The 26,734-nt window shown below is 42.5% G+C and overlaps 1 protein-coding gene across 1 annotated transcript in view; it reads right to left on the reverse strand.

The window, feature by feature from the left end:
- The window catches only part of cblb (Cbl proto-oncogene B, E3 ubiquitin protein ligase), a 63,582-nt gene that overhangs the window by 5,231 nt on the left and 31,617 nt on the right, over positions 1-26,734 (reverse strand). Inside the window, exons 4-16 of the mRNA XM_063013600.1 lie at positions 23,613-23,759; positions 20,223-20,379; positions 18,240-18,361; positions 13,894-14,031; positions 12,016-12,103; positions 11,692-11,823; positions 8,834-9,034; positions 8,498-8,680; positions 8,074-8,415; positions 4,446-4,543; positions 1,848-1,988; positions 1,500-1,564; positions 799-906 (exon numbers count right to left, since the gene is read on the reverse strand). Of these exons, the coding sequence (XP_062869670.1) occupies positions 799-906; positions 1,500-1,564; positions 1,848-1,988; positions 4,446-4,543; positions 8,074-8,415; positions 8,498-8,680; positions 8,834-9,034; positions 11,692-11,823; positions 12,016-12,103; positions 13,894-14,031; positions 18,240-18,361; positions 20,223-20,379; positions 23,613-23,759 (1,922 nt within the window). The remainder of the gene's footprint in view (positions 1-798; positions 907-1,499; positions 1,565-1,847; positions 1,989-4,445; positions 4,544-8,073; positions 8,416-8,497; positions 8,681-8,833; positions 9,035-11,691; positions 11,824-12,015; positions 12,104-13,893; positions 14,032-18,239; positions 18,362-20,222; positions 20,380-23,612; positions 23,760-26,734) is intronic.

Here is a 26,734-nt window from a genome sequence, read left to right on the forward strand (position 1 = left end):
CAGGTGCCGTGATGAAGAGATAATCAGTGTTATTCACTTCACCTGTCAGTATTTATAATGTTATGCCTGGTCAGTGTATGTAGTAGTTCTTTTTTCTTTTGTTCTTGTTCAGCTCTTTGAGGGCAATAATTTTCTTTGTGATAAATAAAGTATCTGTCTGTCTGTCTGTCTATCTATCTATCTATCTAAGCGTTTTTTTCTGGACACACAGGTGGCACAGCGATCTAATGTGCAACCACATCGCTATCACTCCACTTTTGCCAACCTGGCCGGACGCCCTGTGTTATGCGATCTGTGTGGAAACCTAAAACTGTTAGGTGATTACAAGCGGCTGCAGATTGGACACGTGTAGGAGGGGGCGTGTACTGATCTGGCTCTTCACAATCGGGAATTGTAAATGACTCAATTGGAAGATGAAGGTGTTATAAAGATGTTTTCCTGTTAGTTTCTGCACTGAAATCATTTGCGTGCAGCCTAGTATCAAAATTTCATGAGGAGCGGAGATGAGCAGATGAACTATCATATTCCTTTGATCTGCAAATTAGCTAACAAAATATTAATGAAGGCACATTAGCAGACAAGCTCGTTCCTGCTCAGTCATGCGAGCGTGCGCTAACATTATGCTCCTAATGCAGTCTCATTTAAAACAAGCCACATCGTTGTAATACAGACAATAAAAACAACATCACCACATCGGAGCATCACAGCGGAACCGGATCACTTAGGCACATTCAAAACACAACAATAAAACAGCATCAGCATTAGCTCTTGTAGAAAAGGAGCCTCGGCGTGGGCTACCTTGTGGGGGCAGGAGGATGTCATAGTCTGAAGGTGTCCTGTTGTTATGGAGCGGGCACTGTGCGGCGGGTAACATACCCGAAACTGACATGCCAGGGTCGAACCCACCTGAAGAGCATAACACAAGTACGCAGGTCAACACCCACTGATACACACACTGGTAACACCAGCAGCTTCTGCTTTTAATACACGGCGGCGACTTCTGGTTTTTGTGTTTTAATGCACACGCACACACACACACACACACAGTAATGATGGAAATGAGTATGACAAATGAAGAAAATGTGATGAATAGTTATTAGAGTGCAGTTTAGACACTCCTACCCAGAGAAATCTATTTTATTAGGATTTTAATGTAACGTTTTATTGTCTGGTTACACAAGATTCATTAGTTCACGTTTTTAATGTCAAACACAGTCATGGACAATTTTGTATCCCCAATTCACCTCACTTGCACATCTTTGTAGTGTAAGGGGAAACCGGAGCTCCTGTAGGAAACCCACACAGACACAAGAGAACATGCAAACTCTACACAGAAAGGACCCAGACTCCTTAACCTGGGAATCAAACCCAGGACCTTGAGCTGCACTGGTTTTGTTCTTTTGACTCGTTTTCACTTTAAAAATTAACAAATCATAATTATATGATTTAATTTAACCAGGGGTCCCCAAATCGTGCATACAGCTGTACGGGGGTCTTACTGTGCTCAGGAGGTCTCGACTTCTTCCCTTCTGAACTGAAATCGGACAGGCCGTTCTCCAGACTCCTACAGAACAACAGACACGGTGTTTATCACCCTTTTATTGAAATGAAATCATAAGAATTGATTATTTTCAGGTTGCAAATTTCATGTTAAGACCTTTTTGATTAGAAAGCAGCATTTTAAAAGAGATACAACAGTTGTTAATGTACATAAAATCATCGATTTCGTGTCATTAAAATGTATATTGATGTATATGATTGTATACAAATGTAATAAGTTCTATATGCAGGTGTAGTTAGGCAGGCTGTGAATTCTGCAGTGCTCATACGTGTGTGTGTGTGTGTACCTGTTAGGAATGCGAACAGAGAAGCAGAGGGGAGGCTGCGTTACACACACAGGGTGAGATGAAGGAATCTGATACTCGTCCTCCGGCCTCTCAGCTACTCGAGATCGCTCGGGACACGTACCACTGAACGGGTTTGAAAACCTACAACACACACACACACACACACACACACACACACACACACACACAACAAACACACAAACAGCTCTTAGTAATAGAAAATATCGTTAGGACCAACTGTTCTCACCTACTTGCAATATCGTTCAGAATTGTATTAAATGAAATATCATGCAGCACGTTTCATTTCCTTGTGTTGTGTTCATTATAACTGAAGCAGGCTTTAGAGGCGACTTTAGACAGGAGCATCATGGGACGCTTGATGAGACACGGTAGGTTGGATATTTAATAGAAGCCGTCCAGGCAGCACAGAGCAAACTCTTAATTATCTCTGCCTCCTGCTGACGGCTTCAGAGTGAGTCCCCACAACAACCCCCCCTAAAATGGCACTGTGGGCATGGCAGCAAAATTACCATCCATAACAGAAGCGGCACAACTATCTGCTTCAGTGTTACATAACACACACACACACACACACACACACACACAGGGAGAGAACTGATTTGATGATGAATCACAGTCACAGTGTTTGTGGCGCTTTGACTCGGGCTGTAAAAAGGTCTCAGTAATGCATTAACTACTGGGCTCTTGATCGTCTACTGGTGGCTCGGCTTAGCAATGCTCTTTCTTCACAGCTTCCACACCGGCACACCCCACTGTGGATTAACATTTACCCAAGCATCCGTACTTCAGATTAGCCAATCAGTCATATCAACTAAGCATTTAGCAGACGCTTTTATCCAAATCGACTTACAGTACTGTGACAGTATACTGTCTAAGCAATTGAGGGTTAAGGGCCTTGCTCAAAGGTCCAACAGTAACAACCTGGCAGTAGTGGGGCTTGAACCAGCGACTTTTTAAGTACTAGTACAGCTGCTAGGCTACAACAAATCCCTGAAGTCTGGTTATAACAGCAAAATGCAATAATTTCATATTGATGGTCATGATTTTAATTTAAAGACACCAGATACTGTTTATTTTAATTAACCTGTTAATCTAAAGGTCAGGCTGTACACTCGTCTTGTGTTGCTATTATTTCCATGTCCGGCAGAGGGCGAAATACCAGCACATCTACTTAACTGTACACAGTGGTATGAATCAGAACGCCAAGTTCTCAGTAAAGACATGAAGTTACATTTTCCACACGGACAGAATCACTACGGTGGAATCATTTTAATTCAGAGTGAAATAGGGAGTGAGTAAGAATAAACACCAGCAAGCTTCTCAGCACATGTTTTTCCACTAAGGTGGAAAATAACATGAGGTTGAAGAGGTGTGTGTGTGTGTGTGTGTGTGTGTAATATATATACATACACATACAAAAACCTCATGTTTTATATAATATTTACACACACTTTTATAGTGGCTGTAAAGTCTACACACCCCTTTTACGCCGCCAGGTTTTTGTGGACCAAGATGAATCGTTTCAGAACTTTATTCCACCTTTAATGTGACCTGTAATACGTTCATTTATTTATTTATTTTGGAGGGGGTAAAATAATGAGTAAAATATATGTTACTCATTACAAAGACTCCTCTGTGCACAGAGCCAGCAGAACACTGTGCACAGCTGTACGTCAGCCATCAACTAGTAAAACACACACACACACACACACACACACACACACACACACACACACACACACACACACACACACACACACACAGAGCCTCACACTCGTTGCTCCGTGTCTGTTGCACTCATACATGTTGCACAAACCAAATCTTAAGCAGGCACGCCCAAAAGTATGAAGACACCAAACTGACTGTACACTAGTAGGACATCCCAGTCCATTTATTTGGAGTTGGCTTTCCTTTCCAGCTATAACAGCCTCCACTCTTCCACTAAGCATTTTACAAGATTTTGGAGTGTGTCTGTGAGCATTTAGGTACAAAAGAACAGGCATTGACGAGCCGGGCACTCAGGTGGCGCTGCGGGATAATCACCTAGCACACCAGCGCTGAAATTCTGAGCTCCTGGGTTTGAATCTTGGTCGGCTGGGCGCCCTCTAGCAGGCACGATTGGCAGTGAATGTAGCAGACAAAATTGGCTTCCAGTCTGCTGGGTGGGAAAAGACCGGACTAAGGGTGGGGTGGGGTTCTGTACAGAAAGTGGAGGAGCGCAGAGATCGGAGCGTGGCTCACACGCAAATCCACCAAAGTCTGGGACAATAAGAAGGGATTGGTGGACTGCGCACGCGTCAAAGGGAGTGTGTGTCAGCCGAATATACACCCCCTTTGGACACAATCGGTAGCCCCAAGAGCAAAGAAAAAGAGGGGTAAAATGCATAAAAAGATGCAGCTGACATTCCAATTCTTCCCAAAGGTGTTCAAAAGGGTAAAGAACAACAACCTTGTCAAACCAGGTAATACTGAAACAATGAAGGACCTTCCCAAACAAATGCCACAAAGCCCGAAAAATGCAAATAAGCACAACCTACTGTGACTTGTGTGCATGTGTGTGGCTTTAGACAGACTCACCTCTGGTTGCTGCTGCTGGTAAGGGCGGGTGGTGGAGGGGAATGGCGCTGAGGGGGAATGTCATACCTCTCGGAGCTTAAAAGGCCGTTGGTGAGCGACTACGGAGAGACACAAAGGATCAGGGTTAGCAACTTTTTCCCCTAAACTGACCACAACACAGTTTACATATATAATAGTGCGTAAGTGGGTAGCACTGTCGCCTACAGCAAGAAGGGCCTGGTTTAATCACCAGGCCGGGTGGCTAGGGTCCTTTCTGTGTGGAGTTTGCATGTTCTTCCTTTGTCTGCATGGGTTTCATCCCACAAATCCAAAAACATGCAGTCAGGTTAACTAGGGATACTAAAAATATCCTCTGTGTGTGTGTGTGTGTTTGTGTTTGCCCTGTGATTGACCGTCGACCTGATCTTGCTGTTTACCGCCTTTCGCCCAATGAATCAGACCCACCATGACCCTGACCAGGATGAAGCGGTGGTAAAAAAGACAATGAATGAATGAATAAATAAATGTATTATTTAATTTATTAACTGTATTATTATTACCATTAAACATTAAACCATTAAAGATTGAATCATTTGTGCAGCGGTGAGCTTTTAAAAAAACAAACAGCGCTGTGCTAAATCCGGGTGGGGACAAGATAGCACCGCGGCAAGGTAAACAGCCCCGCCCTGCGCCATAGGAAAACAAAGGCACGGCCAGTACAAAGCTGTTACGTCCACAGAATGACCCAAAACATCTCTGCTAATATATTTCTCTCTCTCTCCTACACACACACACACACACACACACACACACTCTACCTCCCTAAATGTGGTCCTGCGGTGATCTTTAATAAAAGCCCTGATAAAGCTGTGCCATTTAAATGTCAGTGGCAGGAAGACGACACCCTCCCAGTGCTAAAAGAGAGAACATGTGGCCATCCCTGTGTTTCCCTCTCATCCTCTCCCCCGCCCCTCACCCGTACACTTCCTCCCTCAGGATCTGATGTCAGCCACGGGCACTAGAGCCCCTAATTTAATGAAACTCCCAAACTCCCACTGCAGTGTGTGTGTGTGTGTGTGTGTGTGTGTGTGTGTGTGTTCTTTATTCTGTCTGTTTAACCCACAAGCGCACAGAATATAGCACATGGTGTAGCATCAGGGCTAAATTTGGCATGGCTGAGCTTCCTGCACTGGCAAACAACTGCATGTGAGTGTGTGTGTGTGTGTGTGTGTGTGTGTGTGTGTGTGTGTGTCCGTTCGAAAACCTAGTGAGCTGCCTTGCTGCCTACTGCCTACTCGTTCAACTGCCTCAGTAGAGAAGGACTCTAATAAGACATTGAACACATAAGGCAGATTATTCAGATGCACTACTTCCTGCAGTTTTAGCTTACTAAGCTAACACAGTTAGCCTCAGGCCATTCAAACCAATGAGCTGAGGTGGCACAACCCGCTAGCGCGCCGGCTAACGTCTCCCTCCGTGTACCGAAATGGTTAAACCGTCCCTGGCGAGCCCGAATTTACAAATAAATTACACTTGTGCACCTTTATACAGATTAAAAATCAATTAGAATTTATTTACATCTGAAAAGAACTCTGTTGGTTGCTCCGCATTCCATTTGGGATTGCCTTCGGCGCTGAGGATGCTCCCTTGTTTTTCAGTCAGATTATCTCTCAGAATTAAGGCGCCTCAGTAGGAGCATTTTAAGGAATCTAAGAATTTGGACATGCCCTCTTCTCTGGAGTGTAGGATGATGTAAAATGCGTCTACGTAGAGAGATCACGAGGTTTAAGTTTTCAGACAGATTTCCCTCCACAGTCACCCCACCTAAACCCCACGGAACGTTTCTGAGAGCACTCGAGAGATCCAATTGAAGTCGAGTAATCAGGAGGATCATCCGATTTAACACACGACTGTGGAGCTCATACCAGCTCGAGGACTTTATGTCATTAAAGCTACAGAAATTCATGTTAAGCTTTGTTTTAAATCGGAGCTCAATACAAAATAACTGATGTTTATTAGTGCGCTGACTTGTGGTCCTCACTGTGCACTGGAACTTCGTGCTCTTACTGCAGCTTTGCATTAAAGAAAAAGCCACACAAACACCCGACCCGAGAGTTCACACTGGCGTGAGTATTGTGACTGTTGCTTAGTAACAGATAAGAGCAATAGTGATTATTAGCCGCTCGAAATAGACGTGCGAAAGAGCCACAAACACAAAGCGAACCGGGTTCTGATACTGTACGCTGATAGACGGCGACTCGGGTTCGTATCCGCCATTCTGAAGCCTGTTAGATCGAATCAGTGACCTAAAATAATTGAAATTATGACTGAATGTAATTTAAGGGCCTTCATCAGGGGCCCAACAGTGGCTTCTTGTCAGTGGAGGGACTTGAACCGACAACCTTCTGATTACTAGTCCAGTACCTTAACCAGTGAGTGAATGTAATATTTGTAATATTAATGTCATAAGATGTACAACCCCAAATCAGAAAAAGTTGGGACAGTATGGATAAAGCAAATAAAATAAAAGTGCAGTGTTCCTTACATTTACTTTGACTTTTAATTGATGTCAGACAGGATGAACCTGAAATATTTCATGTTTGGTCTGCTCAACTTCATTTCATTTATTAATATACATTCCTTCCTGCATTTCAGGCCTGCAACACATTCCAAAAAAAGTTGGGACAGGGGCAATTTAGGGCTGTAATGAGGTGAAAAAACTAAATAATGATGTGATTCCAAACGGGTGATTGTAATCATGGTTTGCTACAGAAGCAGCATCCAGGAAAGGATGAGCAAAGATGATCAGAGGATCCAGTTTGTCCACAAATGTGTGAGAAAATGATTGAAATGTTTAAAAACAATGAACCTCAAAGAAAGATAGGAAGGGATTTGCATATTTCTCCCTCTACAGTGCAGAATATCATTAAACCATTTAAGGAATCGGGAGGAATTTCAGTGCGTAAAGGCCAAAGGCGCAAGCTTAACCTTATGTTGAGCTGAATGTCCAGAAGCGGCGTCGACTTCTCTGGGCTCAAAGGCATCTAGGATGGACCATCACACAGTGGAAACGTGTATTGTGGTTAGATGAATCAGCATTCCAGGTCACACATTACAGAGGCACGGCTGCTGAAGAAGAGGGTAAGGGTACTGTACTGGCCTGCCTGCAGTCCTGACCTGTCCCCAATAGAGAATTTTGAAGCGATAAATGCGAAAACGACGACCCCGTACTGTTGCACATCTTAAGACGTGTTTGCAGGAGGAATGGGACAACATAAAAGCTGAAACACTAAATCACTTGGTCTCCTCGGTGCCAAAACGTCTTTTAAGTGTGGTGAAATGAAATAGCAACATTACAAAGTGGTAAATGCTTTACTGTCCCAACTTTTTTTGGAATGTGTTGCAGGCCTGAAATGCAGGAATGGATGTTTATTAATAAATGAAATGAAGTTGAGCAGATAAAACATGAAATATCTCAGGTTCATCCTGTCTGACATCAAATAAAAGTCAAAATAAATGTAAGAAACTCTGTGTTTTATTATTATTATTTGCATTTTCCATACTGTCCCAACTTTTTCTGATTTAGGGTTGTAATAAAATGTAATATTAATGTAATATGAATGTAATAATATGTAAGGATGAGTCTCACCTTGCTGCAGTCCACGTGCGTGTCCGGTCTATGGCCGATGGCGCCGCAGCTCAGGGGTCTCCCGTTGAGGTGAGCGGGGGCAACACGGGCCAGTTTGGGTGAGCGCTCCACCCCTCTGCTTTCCACCAGGTGGCTGGGATCTTTCGGACTCCAGGCCTCCGGGGGCAGAGACAGATCCCTGGGAAGACCTGATGTGGTGGAGGAGGCAGCGAGCCAGGCGGATCGGGTCTCCATGGGAATTGGAGGAGGCCGTTCGGGAGGAGGAGGGGGTGGAGGGTCTCTCTGAGGAGGTGGAGGTGCCGGAAGTGGCTTGTCCTGTTTCCTGGCCATGCCTGGTGAGCCCTAAAAATACAAAACATACGGTACATACGGTAAAACAACAGATAAATTTAGACATAAAAGCAGGTAGAGTAAACACACGTACCTTTGGTGACCCGGTGGGGCTGGCAGCGGGCGAGCGGATCACGCCCTTCTGAATGAGGTCGAGGCGAGGTGGAACAGGCGGTAGGTTCAAGTGCTGAACAACGGCGTGATCTGCAGGTTTCCTGCGCTGGCTGACAGGAGAAGAGCTGGGAGACATTATGGGCGAGTTCTGGAGCGCCGTACACTGTGGGGTGAGAGAATAAAACCAAACACACAGACGATATAAATACAGAGGCAGACAAAGCGTACGTGATGCGGCTCTGTGTGGGAACCCAACACTGGCAGGTGATAAGAAGTGGCGGCAGATTGGACACGTGTCGAAGGGGGCACTCTTTACCTTCCTGAAGTTGGTCAGGTCGCTCATCACCAGAGCGTCGTCTCGGTCATCGTCGTCGTCCAGATCCAGCATGGGTGAGTTGAACTGCTCCAGGAAGAAGCATTTCGCACCTTCGTTTCTGGGGTCGAACGGGTCCACGATGATGGGCTCCGTGCCTTTAATCTCACAGCGACAGAAGGGACAGCCCTGACCATCTGATTCCTGAGAGAACAGAACGTTACCAATTAAAACCAAGAACAACACACACACACACACACACACACACACACACACATGAATAAAAGTTCCTGAAACAGGCTGCGACTCTTTTAGCAGAAACAGATTCACGGATGGACGCGATCACACACAAACCCGAGCGCCTCTGGTGAAGCACATCCCAGCAGCTCCGACCTGCTTATTTGTCAGAAACCATAAACACAGTCCTGATGTGGAAACGTCCCTCCTGCACGAGGAAGTGCTGCGCTTGCTAAATCGGAGGCAGCAGAAGAAGCAATCAGTCCCAGCTGGAGAACACATGCTTACAGTCCGCGCCGCGCACACACACACACACACACACAATGCTTATAAACTCACACAACACACACGGTTCTACACAGTCCGGGCCTAATTCCACACAGTCCTGGCTCACAATATATCAAACAAAACTAAATTAAAGTGCAATAAACTTTAATGCTTGTTTCCACTTATTATTGTGTATTATTTTGTGTTGATTAGATCAGGGGTCTAGGTTTTGCGCTCATTATTATTATTATTGTTATTATTATTATTATTATCATTATTATTATTATTATATTACTATTATTATTATTATTATTACTATTATTATTATCATTATTACTATTACTAGTATTATTATTACTATTATTATTATTATTAATATCTTTATTACTATTATTATTTTTATTATTATTATTATTATTATTACTATTAACATTATTATTATTATTTTAATTATCATTATTATTATTATTATATTACTATTATTATTATTATTATCATTATTACTATTACTAGTATTATTATTATTATTATCGTTATTACTATTATCTTTATTACTATTATTATTATTATTATTATTACTATTAATATTATTATAACTATATTATTATTATTATTATTACTATTATTATTACTATTATTATTATTAATATTATTATTATAACTATTATTATTATTACTATTAACATTATTATTATTATTATTATTATTATTAATATTAATATTATTATTATAACTATATTATTATTACTATTAACATTATTATTATTATTATACATCTTCTCTTAATAGTCTTTCTAAATAAAAGCCCTGCCATGAATTGAAGCACATTTTTATTAAAGTGCAATAACTTTTTTCCCCTTTTTTAAACCAGTAATCGTATCTTAAAATGTGTAGAAATTGGTTCCATGTAGACGACGTTAACTTATTTCACTTTAACAACGTGGAATTTGATTGAGCGCGTCCAAACTTGCATAAGACTGTAAATGCGCACACGCAAACACACACAACACGCACACACAAACACAACACACAAACAAACACACACCACATGGGCAAAACAGACACGCACAACGCAGAACACGAAAAGAAAAGTGTCCCTCCAGTCCTCATGACGAATTGCACATGGCAGAAAGAAAAGAAACATTCATCACTGATTTCCTGTTCTTAAACTTTACTGAATCAAAGTGTGTCAGCGGTTACACGAATAAAAGATGATGCTGGTGACCATCTGGACGAGGACTCGTGTAACGCATCAGAAAATCTCAGGCGGAATAAACGTCCGAGCTGTTCAATCATTTAAATTTAGAGGCTTTATACTGGTCAAGGCTGAGATGGGTCTGGTGCCACTAAGGATTCAAATCTTTCACCGAGAAGCAAGTTAGAGCAGTCAATCCACCTTCTGCATGTTTACGTAGTGGGGAGAAAACACCTGTGGATGCCGAGCACTTTGTAAACAAATGGGGAACAAACCTGTATGTTTGGATGCATGTGGAGCATGTGCTGCACCACTTGGCGAATGGAGTGAGGTGAGGTGAGGTGGGGTGGGTTTGCTATGCACCTGTTACATGATGACCAGTTTTCATTTCTGCTCTGTCCCTTTCCTATCCGTGTTCTCCGTCTGGGGCTGCAGATGTTTTTGTGTTTTTAGTTTGCTTCTGTTATTTCAGCCACCACCTTTATTTTATTTTTGTGTCTTTCGTTTGTTTCTGTTATTTTTATTTTTTTATTTTTTTATTTTTTTATTTTATTTTTATTGTTATTTTATTTTTTTATTTTATTTGTTTCTGTTATTTTTTATTTAATTTTTATTTTTACTTTTATTTTATTTTTGTGTCTTTCGTTTGTTTCTGTTATTTTTACTTTTTATTTATTTCATGTAATTTTTTATTTTAACTTTTATTTTATTTCATTTCATTTTTGTCTTTCGTTTGTTATTTTTATTTTCTATTTATTTTATTTTTTATTTTAACTTTTATTTTATTTTAGTCTTTTGTTTGTTATTTTATTTTTTATTTATTTATTTTATTTTTTATTTTATTTCACTCTATTTTATTTCTATTTTTTGTGTCTTGTTTTATCTGTTATTTTTACTTTTTTTTTACTTTTTTTTTTGTGTCTTTCACTTGTTTCTGTTATTTCAGCTGCCACTTTTATTTTCCCTTTTGTGTCTTTTTAGTCGCAGTATTATTTTTTCCTGGTTAACTATCCTACAAACTGGGTTTGTTTCCATTTCAGGCAGCTGTGAGGCTCCACCCGCCCCATTACCCGTGCCGTAAACCGAAGTGCAAATAAAAGTCCAGGTTCACGTGTCTGGTATGAGAGTAAATCTGTGCACCGAGGCTAAAACGTGACCCCACCTGCCATGACGTGAGACAGGAAGTGCACATCAGGTGTCCGCACGGCTCGATCTTCACATCCTTGTCATTCTCGGCACAGATTTTGCAGAGCTGAAATGTAGAACCCATCTCACAGTATAACTCGTACTGTTCCTGCAGAGAGAGAGACAGAGAGAGAGACAGAGAGAGAGAGACAGAGAGAGAGAGACAGAGAGAGAGACAGAGAGAGAGTCAGACAGCACAAAGAACAGACCTCATTCACCCAACATTTGCATGCGGCTATTTATGTACGCATGATGGCAAGAGTCCAACGGCAAACCCACACCCACACCCAGCGTTCCTTACCTGTGTGACTTTAATGTGGTCATGTGGTGTGGGCTCACAGAGGTCAGACAGGTCAGGGTTATAACTGCGTCCATCAGGATACAGGTAACTGCACAGGAACAAATAAAATCAGACTATTATCTTACTTGTAATTTAGACATCTCTAATTCCCACCCACCTGTCAAATCTCCTACCCTGCACCTGTCATGTGTGGATGGCCAGCAGCATGTTAGCAGCCTGTGCTTCACACACATCATCAGGCAGTTTAGTGTGATCCAGCCCACGTCCAATCACAGGAGAGCTGAATGCTGTTCACTTGAACTGGATACTGAAAAAACAGCTCAGCCTGTACGAGCCTTTGTGAACCCTTCCAGTCCATCTGCTGATTATATTAGTGACCACAATAAAGTGAACCACCTCCATTCTCTCCTGATCCGGCGTTCTGTGAGAGCAGAGCTCAGGCGGAGCGGGCGGAGTGAAACAGCAGCGGTCACGCCGCATTAGCCCCACTTATCCAGCCAATCAGCCCATCCAGGCCTGAAAACCACGTTCAGACGGGGATGAAAGGGGAGACGTGTCTGGGACCATCTGTTTAACTAACACACCCACAGATTTGTGCCAGTTCAGTCAAACGAGCATTTCTGAGGTCTGGTAGTAAAGTCTGGTTTCATAGAACGCCAATCCATCGCAGGGCTTCGACCACACAGACCCTCAGACACAGCCTTTGTGTCTTTGTGGATACCTGACAAGCTGGTAGCACTGGGTTCTATTAGTAGTCCTAGAGCTCTATTAGGAGTTCTACAGTTCTATTAGAATTTCTATTAGGTGTTCTAGAGTTCTATTAGGAGTTCTACAGTTCTATTTGAGGTTCTAGAGCTCTATTAGGAGTTCTATTAGGAGTTCCAAAGTTCTATAAGGAGTAACAGAAATCTGTTAGGAGTTCTGGAGTTCTATTAGGAGTTCAAGAGTTCTGTTAGAATTTTTAAAGTTCTATTATGAGTTCTGGAGTTCTATTAGGAGTTCAAGAGTTCTGTTAGAAGTTTTAAAGTTCTATTATGAGTTCTGGAGTTCTATTAGGAGTTCTACAATTCTATTAGGAGTTTTATTAGGATTTTTGGAGTTCTAGTAGATGTTCTAGACTTCTGTCAGAAGTTCTAGAGTTTTATTAAGAACTCTGGAGTTCTAGTAGAAGTTCTAGAGTTCTATTAGGAGTTCAAGAGTTTTATTAAGAGTTTTATCAGGAGTTATAGGGTTCTATAAAGAGTTCTATAATTCTATTAGGAGTTCTAGAGTTCTATAAGGAGTTCTACAATTCTATTAAGAGTTTTATTAGGAGTTCTAGAGTGCTATTAGTAGTTCTAGAGTTCTGTTAAAAGTTTAAAAGTTCTGTCAGGAGTTCCAGTAGACGTTCTAGACTTCTGTCAGGAGTTCTAGATTTTTATTAAGAGTTCTGGAGTTCTAGTAAAAGTTCTAGAGTTCTGTTAGGAGTTCTACAGTTCTATTAAAGAGTTTTATTAGGAGTTCAAGAGTTCTGTTAAAAGTTTTAAAGTTCTATCAGGGGTTCTGGAGTTCTAGTAGAAGTAAACAGGAGAGTGCAAAAATTCATCCTATTAATGCCTGAAATAATTTAGAAACGAGGCGTTCTCATACCTCAGACAGGCGTTGCTGGCACTAATTCATTATCCGATTCTTTTAAGCAGCACTAAATGATTGATCGCCTCCTCGTTTCTAATCAATAAGATTCTCGAGCTAAATTTATTAGATCGATCCAGAGAACAGCAGTTCATTCATACTTTAGGATCTCGCGCTGTCCCTGGTTGAGCATAAAACAGGAAGTGAGTTGATTTTAGGGCCTGAGTGTTGTGTGCGGGGCGCTGGCTGTACACATGCAGCACTTACAAGCCTTCCCGGCAGCCATCGATGAGTGCCTGGAAGAGCGGTTTGTTGTGGGGGATGGTCTGCAGGATGTTCCCATCACCGGTGACATAACCGATGGCCCACTGGCCCAGGCGTGTGCAGCTCAGCCGGAAGATGTAACTGCAGAGAGATGGACAAGCAAACAAACCTGATTCAAACATCAGCAAAGCGTTCATAAATAAAACCACAGTAAAATGAATGAGGGACAGGAGAGGGAGCTGGAGGAGACATTAATATGGTGCGATTGTTATCAGGAGTGACGAGGATAATAAGAAGATATACGTGACATTAGTCCGGGTGTCCATATGTAGCAGAATATGATGCAAATCCAGAGAAAGTGTTTTTAGTTTCTTAGCTCTGAGCTATTTAAAGTCTCTCCTAATGCAATCACCTAGCAACAAACATCGCCAGGCTCGAGATTCGGCTCTGCTGAACGGAGATGCATGAGGGGGCAAAGTATGGCACAGCCAGGCTGTTTAGAGAAGGGAACAGAAACTCATAACCAGAGGAACGACCTAAAAAAACTAAAAACGAGCAAAGCTAGTGGTCGCATTTCATAGCTGTGTTGTTCTGGTGCTGCATATCAAAACGTCTTTTCAAGATGTGGTACCCTGTAAAGAAAGGAAGAAAAGAAGCATTCGGGCACTTAAGAACAAACTTTAGAAAGAAAGAAAAAAAGCAGCTAAGCACTTAAGCAAAGAAAGACAGAAAGAAAGACAGAAAGAAAGAAAGAAAGAAAGAAAGAAAGAAAGAAAGAAAGAAAGAAAGAAAGAAAGAAAGAAAGAAAGAAAGAAAGAAAGAAAGAAAGAAAGAAAGAACTTAAGCACTTAAGAACTTAAGAAAGTAAGAATCAGTCACAGGATTTGGATGAAACTGACTGAACTGTTTGGTTTTTTTATTTCATATTTATTATAACACATTAATCTGATATTTTAATCCTCAGCTGTAGTTTGACCTGCTGTTCTTGAGACTCATCCAGTTCTGTCAGGTTTAATATTGTCTTTTCACAGTTACTGGTTTCAGGCCTTTTCACAGATTTATAAGAACTTTTAGGACTCAGTCTACATCAGAACATTTTCTGATCATTTATTTGTAAGTCATTGGGGCATGTTTAAGGTTAATTATTATGCTGGACGACGGAGCCAAAAAGCAACCCCAAAACATCAGTAAGCCTCCTCTAGGCTTCACAGTAGGGTTGCTATTCATTTCTTGAAACATGAGGTTAGAGTGATTAATGGTCAGGCATAAGGACGAGGGTTGAGTCAGAGTGCTTTTGGAAAAATGACGAGAGCACCTGAATTATCGCTGTTGCTTTTGGGTCGCGTCGTTGGCTTCGACACTAGAAACCTAAAACGAATGAATTCTATGAATTCAGAAGGCTGGGTCTTAATCACAGGTCATGAAAGGTCCTGAGTCCTCCTGTACCAACACCCAGGAACGGAGGAGTCGAAAACACTGGGTCATTCTGCCTGCTCTTAAGTCATGGTCTAAATTCTAGGGATAATCTGCCACTGCCATCAATGACCAGGAGTGAAAAATAGCATAAATGGCCCTGCTCACTTGGTGGAAGGGACTGTTTATCTATACAAGCAAATCTTGGTCCTCAAATACTGATGGGGGTCAGTTAGCTCTCTCTTCCACCCCTGTTTAAAAACTTCCACTGCAGTTTAAAAAAAGAGGCTCTGAGAAAACACCGTACCCTTACAGTCTGTAACTTAACATGTGGAAAACTCAACTGGCTGGATTTGGCGTTTACTCTACTAGGAGAAAAAGTAAAAAATCAAAGCATGTATGGTTCCCTAAACACCAAACAGGGAGAAAGAGCGACCGATGGGCACTTAAATAGGATTTGAGTTCGTTTTTTAGCTTTTTGTGTAGCTGTTAAACTCAGAACGTGCGGCTGATCCGAAAATCACGTGTCCCTGATCCCCTGGGTGCCGCTCTGACTACCGTAACCCATCCACGAAACGAGCGGGCGCAGCTGCTGTTCCTCCTCAGTAGATTTGGTAAACGCATGCAGTGAATGGAAAAACAACCGGGCGTGTTGAGTCCGCCGTTTCCTTCTGTTGGTCTTTCACCACACGCACACACGCTAGCAAAGATATCTGGTACATATATGAGTAATTACTTCAATAATTATATAAGTCATTGATGACTCGAGTATATATTTATATATATTTATACGTACACTTTTATACATGTGTGTAAACAGGAGAGTGTATCCACTGTAAATCAGACAGGACCGGCCTCCACCATTACCACCCTGTTTTCTTTTATTACCCTGCTATTATCCGGCTCCACGCTGGCACACGTCTGCCTCAGCCCTATCCAGAAATGCGCTAGTGCTAGTGCCGCTACCGTTGACCACAGCGCCGACCTTTACCATCGATCTGGTACAGAGGTTCAGAACAAAGCGCGGCGTAGGAGAGCTCGGTCTACATTCCCGTTCATCTCCCGGTTCTCTGTAATTAGCTAACGACTCGACCCGGCCCACTCGCTCAGCAGCCGTCTGCCCGGGGGAATCAAAACAACAGCTACCCGAGTAGCGCGGCACACAGCAGATGGCACATCGATTACAGCTGCCAACACACACACACACACACACAGAGGTTTCTGGATGTTTTTTTCCCTCTGGACCAGGAACAGCCTTTTCCGAACTGTTCATATTCATATTATTGACTTTATACCCTTAATATCAATGGGCGTGGCTGAACCACCTAATCTCCATCATAAGGAATGGTGTCTGGCACCCAGGTGGCACAGTGGGATATTCCGCTAGTGCCCCAGACTAGTGGCCAGTTTTGTCTGCTAGGGGGTGCCCAGCAGGCAAAACTGGCCACTAGTCTGCTGGGTGGAAATAAAACAACCTAAAAAGTGGGCGCGGTCTTCAACACCGTGTAAGGACCCTGATTGGTAGCCCGAAATGCCAGGATACCCTGCTCAGTTGTGATATGTACATACTTACATACACACAATCACATATCTCATCAGAAGTGTTTAACCCCACATGTTAAGAACCACTAGGCCATACCTAGTAACCACCTTAACAACCAGTTAGCATTACACTAGCAACCAGTTAGTACACCATAGCAACTACAAAGATGCTATTCTTGCAACCATAGCAACCAGTTCACCACTTAAACAGTATTATCACTTATTTTCTTTCAGCAATATTGTGCAGGCACTGTGTAGTTCCTTCAGGAAATGCAAATCTAGTTTTCCATCTGCACTGTAGCTTCAAGATCTTCAACCTGGTTACACCAGAAACTTTCCGTTCGCTTCACAAATCTTCATACATTTGGAATTCACAGTAAGCAAACTAAACCAACAGCCTCCTGATCCCATAAAATATATTTACATATTGAAATATTCTAATTTAGCGTCGGACTGATTGCAAATCAGGCTCCTACAGCTCCACACAGAGAGGAGAGTTCAGTGTGTTCACAGTTCATTACCAGTAATACAATTATCTGCATTTTGGGACCATTTTAGCGAGTCGTGGCTTGCTCCTACTTGGACCGCTGTCTGTGGGTGCCTGTGAACACACCTTGCTATTTTAGAGATCAGTCAATGAGAACTATGAGTAACTATCATTAATCTAGCATTTAATAAATTCCTGACCATCACATGCATGTTTCGGTTCAGTAGTGTATTATACTAGAGTTAAAAACTGTCTATATAAGGAATAAAGGATACAAAAGACAACTATTTTATCACATCACAACCACTCGTAATCACCTGATTCATGATGCAGCATAATAATTTTAAGAACCTTGAACCCTTATTTATTTATTTAGATGTTTTACGCCGTGTTTACACAGTGGTTATTATATTCACGGCAGGACAGGTAGGTAATTCTGATATTCCAGGTTATAGTCCTTGTCAAGTGTTGTTCTTTAGGGCAGTTGTAGCCTAGTGGTTAAGGTACTGGACTAGTAATCAAAAGGTTCAAGCTGGGTTAAGCCCCACTGCCAGGTTGCCACTGTTGGGGTCCTTGAGCAAGGCCCCTTGTCATCAATTGCTTAGACAAAATACTGTCACAGTACTGCTTTTTTGGATTAAAGCATCTAAAATGCTGAAACTGATCAATACGTTTCTCTAGTTGTGTTTTTATTTGGGGGAAAATGTCAGGATATAATTAATAAAGTGTATTTTCACTTTGTGTGTTCCATTATATTTGCCACAAATTTTTAACGTAGGCAGATATTAACTGTTTGGCATCTAAAAGCGGAAGTTTACTTTCGATTGTTTGTTCTCCTGCTGCGCTTCTCGCTAACCTGTCTGCCTTTTCATTACCTTGAACCTTAAGAAAAGAATTCGGACTGTACCTGCCGGGCTTGTTGATGTACTTCTGCAGCCGTGCCTTCACCTCATCGTAGGTCAGAAAAGCCATGTAGCCGGGGTGGGTCACGGCCAGGAAGTTCCAGTTCCTCAGAATAGATCCCCACGGCTAAACAGAAAAAGGAAATAAAGCACATTTATGGTTTTGGCTTTTTAATAGTGAACGATGCAGTCGAGAGCAGTTTAAAAACCCACCAAACATTCGTAAGCTAAGCATCAGCTTAAATAAGTGTGTAGTGAGAGCTGAAATTAAGTGACCGTTTAACAGCTGGGAAAAATACAGCAGTAATGATCAGTCAATGTTACAGACTCCTTAAACAGCATAAGTCCTATAATTATAATCTCCAGCCACAGGACTCCTGACGTGCTGACTTAGCATGTTCAGACTATTTATTATTCTGTAACAACAGTGCGCTGATCAGTGTGCAACCACACAATCACGTCATATAAAAGATTTACACCGTTTATATAAAAAGGAACAGAATTAGTGATTTGTCTCCTTTAGGCTTTGCTGTTGTAGGACTGACAGAGGCGTAAATGAGGCAGAGCCGTTCGAGGCCTAATACAGATTAATACTCACTCCAAGACGTTTCGGTGAAACTCTAGTCATATCCAATTACCCGATTGCATTATGCTTCCTCTCTACTAATGACCAAGGAGAGCCGTGACTAACACACGCCCGCTCCGTCACGTGTGCAGCACCGAACGCTTCTTTTCACCTGCACGAGGCGAGTTTATATGTGAGTTCATATGGGGCTCAACCTTACAGTAACTTTAAAATTTTACACTGTCTATATAAGCAATTAAAGATACAAAAACAACAATTTCATCACATCACAACCACTCGTAATCACCTGCTTTATGATGCAGCACCTAATGCTGTACATTAATTTATTTATTCAATGTCTGTTTTACCACCGCTTTATCCGGTCCAGGGTCGTGATAGGTCTGATTCAATGGGACACCGGACAGGTCACCAGTACAATACATGTGTGTTCCCAATAAAGACCCTAACAGGGTGTGTGTGTTCCCAATAAAGACCCTAACCGGGTGTGTGTGTTCCCAATAAAGACCCTAACAGGGTGTGTGTGTTCCCAATAAAGACCCTAACAGGGTGTGTGTGTTCCCAATAAGGAGGCTAACAGGGTGTGTGTTCGCAATAAAGACGCCAGAGAGTTTAAACAATATTTCAAAATCCCAACAACACTGCTGCACCTGATACACTATGTAACAGGATCAGCATCTGTAAAAGTTAGAGGACGAGCAAGACCAGCATATCCAAATCATTAACTCCATACCACACACACACACACACACACACACACACACGATTCCTCTAGACGGTTTCAATTTACAGAAAATATCATTAAAAACCGCTGGGGTCCGACCACAACATAACGTCGCATCCCGGAACTGACGCGTCCTCTTCTGGGTACAAACAAGGGACGAGACGTGTGATGTCAATTACCCAAACGATTTTCCTGAGCACCTGGTGTTGTGGTAAAGATGAGCATGTGTGACGAAGGGACTCCTCAGAACTGCACCCACAGTGGAGAGTAAGAGGGGGTGTGGGCAGGTCACAACAACAATGCAGGGTTCTCCTGAATTAAGGGGTAGCCCCCCTTTTAAAAACACCCTGCATGGAGCTGTATCTCCAGTCATAGTGATACGACGAGTGCTGGGTCTAGACTTTCGACATTTCAGAGGCGAGGCAGCCCTCTTAGCGCTCCACCCACACACAGGGGTGCAAAAGTAAGAAAACCAAAACAATGAGAATAACAAAGAAAGCACGGAGGAGATCCTCCAGTTTCAATTTTACTCTCCACACGACTCTGTTACCAACCTCTGACATTTCTTTGGCATTTAAATGTACTCAGATAAGATCTGCTCTTTCATATCGACATTTTAATATACCGACACTTCATGTGCGCTATAAGAGAGCGGATCAAAGCCGAGCCGGGTAAAATTACCTGGAAGAGACGAGTGAAAATGTCAAACTCAAAGACAGAGATGTAGTCGTTGCAGGTCAGGTCGATGGTGGATTTGAGAGCCATGGCCTCGAGGCCCGTGCTGATGGGATGCACTTCCTGAAGGCACTGACGGAAAACTTTCCACGGCACTATCGTCCTGCAACAAACAAAAACAACGTGTCAAGATAGTTTAAGCACGGGTCACTCTCAGAACAAGCGTACAGTCACTCGTTTATCCTGTACAGCTCAAATAATTTATTAGAGTTTAGCAAACACTTTAATACTGTAGATAGATAGATAGATAGATAGATAGATAGATAGATAGATAGATAGATAGATAGATAGATAGATAGATAGATAGACAGACAGACAGACAGACAGACAGACAGACATAGAGATAGACAGACAGACAAACAGACAGACAGAAAGATAGCTAGATATAGATAGATAGACAGATAGACAGACAGACAGATAGTTAGATAGAGATAGATAGATAGACAGACAGACAGACAGACAGACAGACAGACAGACAGACAGACAGACAGACAGACAGACAGACAGAAAAATAGTCACCCACTGTGACCCTGATTAGGATAAGCGGGTGAGAGAGTGTTAAACAAGCTTATAATTTTAACCATATAGTGCATGGTTCAGAAACATTTATAGATTATAATAAGCTGCTTATGCACTGTGGTATTAAAAGAAAAGTCACGACTTCCTCAACCTCGACAAAGACGCCACTGTCAGAGTACAAAGTTTGCATTTCATGTCCCACACAAATCATGTGCAAATTTATTTAACTGCTCGATGTCTAAATAAAAAAAGACTAATATAAATGCTAATAACAGGCGGCGCGGTGGCTCGGCGGGTGGAGCGGAGTCCTATGAAACTGGGCTGAATCATCACATCTGTTTCCTTCTCATCCTGGTTTTGGAGACAAAGCGTTAAACAGACGCGGCGCGACTGCGGGTGTGAACTGCCCCAAATTTGAGAAGAAGATATTGCATGCATTCGATTCAAAGTGACAGAAACCTAAAACGAATTCAAATCTACAAACACGGGCTGAGACCGAGGCTGTGCCTTCAAGAACATCAGTTCCAAAGTTAATAAACGAAGCACCTAATGAGAAACCAACCAGCCTGCATCATGTGACTGATGAAGCGAGGAACATGGAAGATCCACTTACCAAATAGAAGCACTTTGTAGTTCTACAATTACTGACTGTAGTCCATCTGTTTCTCTGCATGCTTTTTAACCTGCTTTCACCCAGTTCTTTAATGGTCAGGACCCCCACAGGACCGCCACAGAGCAGGTATTATTTAGGTGGTGGATGATTCTCAGCACTGCAGTGACACTGACATGGTGGTGGTGTGTTAGTGTGTGTTGTGCTGGTATAAGGGAATTAGACACAGCAGCACTGCTGGAGTTTTTAAATACCGTGTCCACTCAATGTCCATTTTATTAGACACTCCTACCTAGTTGGTCCACCTTGTAGATGTAAAGTCAGAGACGATCGCTCATCTATTGCTGCTGTTTGAGTCGGTCATCTTCTAGACATTCATCAGTGGTCACAGGACGCTCCCCACGGGGTGCTGTTGGCTGGATATATTTTTGGTTGGTGGACTATTCTCAGTCCAGCAGTGACAGTGAGGTGTTTAAAAACTCCAGCAGCGCTGCTGTGTCTGATCCACTCATACCAGCACAACACACACTAACACACCACCACCATGTCAGTGTCACTGCAGTGCTGAGAATGATCCACCACCTAAATAATACCTGCTCTGTGGTGGTCCCGTGGGGGTCCTGACCATTGAAGAACAGGGTGAAAGGGGGCTGACAAAGCATGCAGAGAAACAGATGGACTACAGTCAGTAATTGTAGAACTACAAAGTGCTTCTATAGGGTAAGTGGAGCTGATAAAATGCACAGTGAGTGTAGAAACAAGGAGGTGGTTTTAATGTTATGGCTGATCTGTGTATAATACAAGGTGCAAGGTAAGTATACATGGGAAAACATAAACAGGAGAGAGATGAGAGAGGAGGTGGACGTGTCTTCAGGTACGTCTGAGAGAGACAGGTGACGAGAAAATGAGCTCTTTAATCAGACTGATGAAAGCAGTGGAACCCCTCATTAGGAGGAGTCGTTTATTGAAGGAGTCACTAATTACAGGACAGGGACACTTGTTATTAGAGAACAGGTGAAGGACAGAGTTAAACTGGGGCTGTCCACATAAATAAGGACAAAACGACAAGGAAAATACTGCAGAGTAAAAATAACAATAATAAACCCTCACCCTGTTTGGAAACTAGATTTTTTATTTAACTAGAGGCATTTGGTGCTAATAACCTGCCTGTATTTATTTATTTATTTATTACGATTTTAGTCATGTTTTACACTTTGGTTACATTCATGACAGAAACGGTAGTTACTCATTACACAAGATTCATCAGTTCAAGTTTTTAATATCAAACACAGTCATGGACAATTTTGTATCTCCTGGAGGAAACCCACACAGACATGAGGAGAACATTCAAACTCCACACAGAAAGGACACGGATTGCTTCACCTGGGAATCGAACCCAGGACCTTCGTGCTGTGAGGCGACAGTGCTACCCACCGAGCCGTAGGATCTCTTGTGGGGGCGACATGGTGGCTAAGTGGGTAGCACTGGGTTCGATACCCAGGCGGGGCGGTCCGGGTCCTTTCTGTGAGGAGTTTGCATGTTCTCCCCGTGTCTGTGTGGGTTTCCTCCGGGAGCGCCGGTTTCCTCCCACAGTCTGATGAATTGCCCTATAGGTGAATGGGTGTGTGTGTGTGTGTATGTGTGTCTGCCCTGGGATGGACTGGCGCCCCGTCCAGGGTGTTACTGTGTGCCTTGCGTCCATTGAAAAGCCGCATCCCTGATTGGATAAGCGGTAAAGAAAGTGGGGGAGTGAGTGATGATCTCTTGTGTGTATCTTCTTACAGCCCAGATATCTCCTGTTAGAATCGGCTAGGCTGTTCCCTCTGCGCTCAGGGTGTGTGTGTGTGTGTGTGTGTGTGTGTGTGTGTGTGTGTGTCCTATCTTTAACCTCTGTTGGTCGGAGGATATAATTTAACTTGCCGCAGCCTCCTGGACCGAGAAAGCAGGTTAAATTAGGCAAATGAAACATTAAATCGCCAGTGAACATGCCCCCCACACACACACACACACACACGCCACACACACACACACACTACAATGTACGTAACGCAAACATTGTCTAAAAATGTTTAAATATGCCGCCAGCTGCCGATGCCAAACCAGAGCGAGTCCACCTCAATCGTCCAACACTAACCAGACTGGAGGGGTGAAGGCCCTTTTTTAAATACAAATGCATATAACACGTAGTCATAAAACATGGGACTTACTTCTCATTGAAGAACCTCCTCCAGAACTCGGCTGCGTCGGCCTTGGTGATGCGGAAGGTGTCGCCCTGAAACTGGCCCTCGGGAAAGATGGCCTTGATCTCTGCCAGCATGTGGCTGAAGATAAGCGAGAGCTTGGTGAGGTTCCGTCTGATAAAGAGAGAAAAAAACACGTCAGGTGAGATGAGCACACAGAGTCGTGGTTGGTATTCGACTCACACACACGCGCAGACAGGAAAACAGATGGAGGCGACGACACGAACGGTCCTCATGATCTATCTCGTCCTTGAACCTGTTTAGGAGTTCATGCATCTCTCACGGGTCCTTCATAAGGAGCGTGAAGAACGAGCTAATGAGCTGAACGTGAGTGTGAAGAGCGGTTAGCGCAACACAAACACCAACACATCATCAAAAACAGGGCAGTAAACTCATACTGTGCTTTCTATTGACTACAAGTCTGATAGAAAAGGTTCCCGTTCCAAACCAGTCACAGTACCACAACCAAAGTCTCCAGATCCAGTCCCAAAAGGAGTCCCGCCTTCCATACACCAACAGGACTCCTCAATAAAGGTAAATGTGATGTTAAATGTTCATTTATCCATTTCATTACTTATTTATAATCATTTCTCATTGTTTTCTGTATTTAAAACTACATTTATTCTCTATAAAATGTATTTTTTGTTAATATTTTTGCCTTTCAGGAACGCATTAATTGTATTTACTTTATTCCTTATGGGAATTATTGTTTCGGTTTTTGTATGTTTCGACTTTCGAACGGCCTTCTCGAACGGTTAATCGACGAAAACCGAGGTACCACTGTATCATGGAACTGGTAATGCAGTTAGAAAGGACCTACAGTTTTTTAGTTCCCATTTAAACCAGTACTTGTTTTTAAGGTGGGACGGAAAAATTCATTAATTGATCAGAAGCAGGAGTAGATTCAAAATCAGGAAATCTTCCGTGTTTATAAGGGGTCGCAACCCTACTATTTCTATCCAGACTTGGTACCAGCACTGAGAGCGCACTAACTGGCTAGGTAGCTTCGCCCATGCCCTCTACTCCCGCCCACTCAGACGTTAGTCAATCGTGTCCATGCAGACGCCCGACCAGGATTCAAACCCTGCCTTGATCCCCTGAATTTACAGCATGATGGTCCCACAACCAGTCCCACACATACATGCAAGACGAGTCCAACCCTCAACACAAGTGTTTTGACTTTGATACTTTCATCCTGTCGCATTCACAGCACCTAAACTCGTCCACTGTGCCCTGTAGAGTTAGCTGTGTGCCGCAGATACCCAGCGCCCCAGAAACACAGCCTACCCTTACAAAACAGCATCTTCACAACATTTTGTACTTCAGGAAGTCTCCAGGTGAGACGCTTGTTCTTCTGAAACCTCACAACCTTCTCCTCTCACACACCCTCTCTCGTTCTCTCTCTCTCGTTCTCTCCAGAGTTCAGGATCAGGGACACAGTTTGCATTAATCAACACCCTTTGTTTAAACTCACACCCAATTAAAAGTCCATAAATTACAGTCTGACTTTGCTGCAACGTTCTGACGAGTCATTAGCGCTCCCTGTTTAGACAGACTGTTAAAAATATTTCTTTGGCTTAGTGTTATGTAACTTATTAAAATAAAAGAAAGGAAAATACGGCGTGACAGGAAGTGAAGGCTCTGACATGCATTTGCTGGTCCGATGCCATTCTTACTGAAGCTTTATGACTGGTATTAAAAGCTCATTGTTGTTGGAAGGCCTTTTGAAAAGCTTCATTTAAGCCTGAATGAACCAGTTTAAACCAAATCTTATGTGTTTTTAAATGTTACACTGCTGGAAAACCAAAGTACGTCCAACATTCTTCAACTTCTGGCTGATTTTCTTACATTTTTAGAGAGAAAACCCTTAAATGTTAAATATTTCAGCACTTTTCATAAATTCTTCATTTATTTCTGTCTTAACAGACCCACAGTGTCCATTTCTCACAGCTCTCTTCCTTTCTGACCAACTAACCATGCCGTACCAATTAAAACTAGAGGCCGTGCATCATAAACTACAAATAATTTTAGTGCTGATTTTAAATACCCGGCTGTGTGCTGCTGAGCTCATAAGTCAGTGGTCTGAGCAGCTTGGATTCTGTGAACAGCCGCTCGAATACGCAAAGCGCATGATGGACGACGTTCAAGAACAAATGCGGGAGGCTGCTGGCACGGCGTGGCACTGACAACAGGGCACCCGCTGTGCCATACTTCATCCACTCTGGCCTTAAAGACACATGGTCATACATCGACTGTTACGCAGTCGTGATCTCACTGATCCTGTTTTTGGGTTCTAGCTCCTTTCGGAACTTGTGGTATGTATGGACTTGGTCCAGAGCAACCATCAGACAGCCCCCGATACACTATAAACCATTCAGACTGCTCAGGCTTTTTAAATATAACATAATACAATAATATTTTACATTAGATCCTAAACTGCGGCCTGTTCGCAGTCGTGAACTCCCACAGTGAGCGTGTTGTGTGGGTCGGTCCGTCTCCCTCCTCGTTCCTGTGTGGTCAGCACTTTGCTGAGTATCTAAACAGATGCACTTGAGCGTGACTCAGCAGGCCCGAGCAGAACCGTGTGAGCGATCGCCCGTCTGTCTGATCTGGACGAGCGAACGCTGGACGCTCAGACAGCAGCGATCGGAAAATAAACCTGAGTCACCGGACGGTCGGCGGCAGCTGGCTGATCTAGACGGACGCACTTCCTCGACATGTGATGCTTCAGAAAAGAGCCGAACGTCAAACTGTACGGATCACGTTTCAAAACGTCCAAACACACCAGAACTGAAAAGCTACTGAAGATTTATTCATTTTATTTTTATCAACCACTTTATACTGATTATCCTGGTCCTGGGGTATATACACACACACACACAAACACACACACACACACTATATGGTTTAGAAAAATGCAAATAAATAAATAACAAATAATTACACAAAACATTTAAAATCCCTGTAATGTAACTTCAACTAACATTAAACTTAAAACATACAAGATACCGAAGTGAATCAACATTATACAGGTAAGTGCTTTTATTTTATTTATTTATTTATTCATTTTTATTATTTATTTATTTTAT

This window comes from Trichomycterus rosablanca, chromosome 18 (assembly GCF_030014385.1).
Source record: "Trichomycterus rosablanca isolate fTriRos1 chromosome 18, fTriRos1.hap1, whole genome shotgun sequence".
Taxonomy (NCBI): Eukaryota; Metazoa; Chordata; class Actinopteri; order Siluriformes; family Trichomycteridae; genus Trichomycterus; species Trichomycterus rosablanca.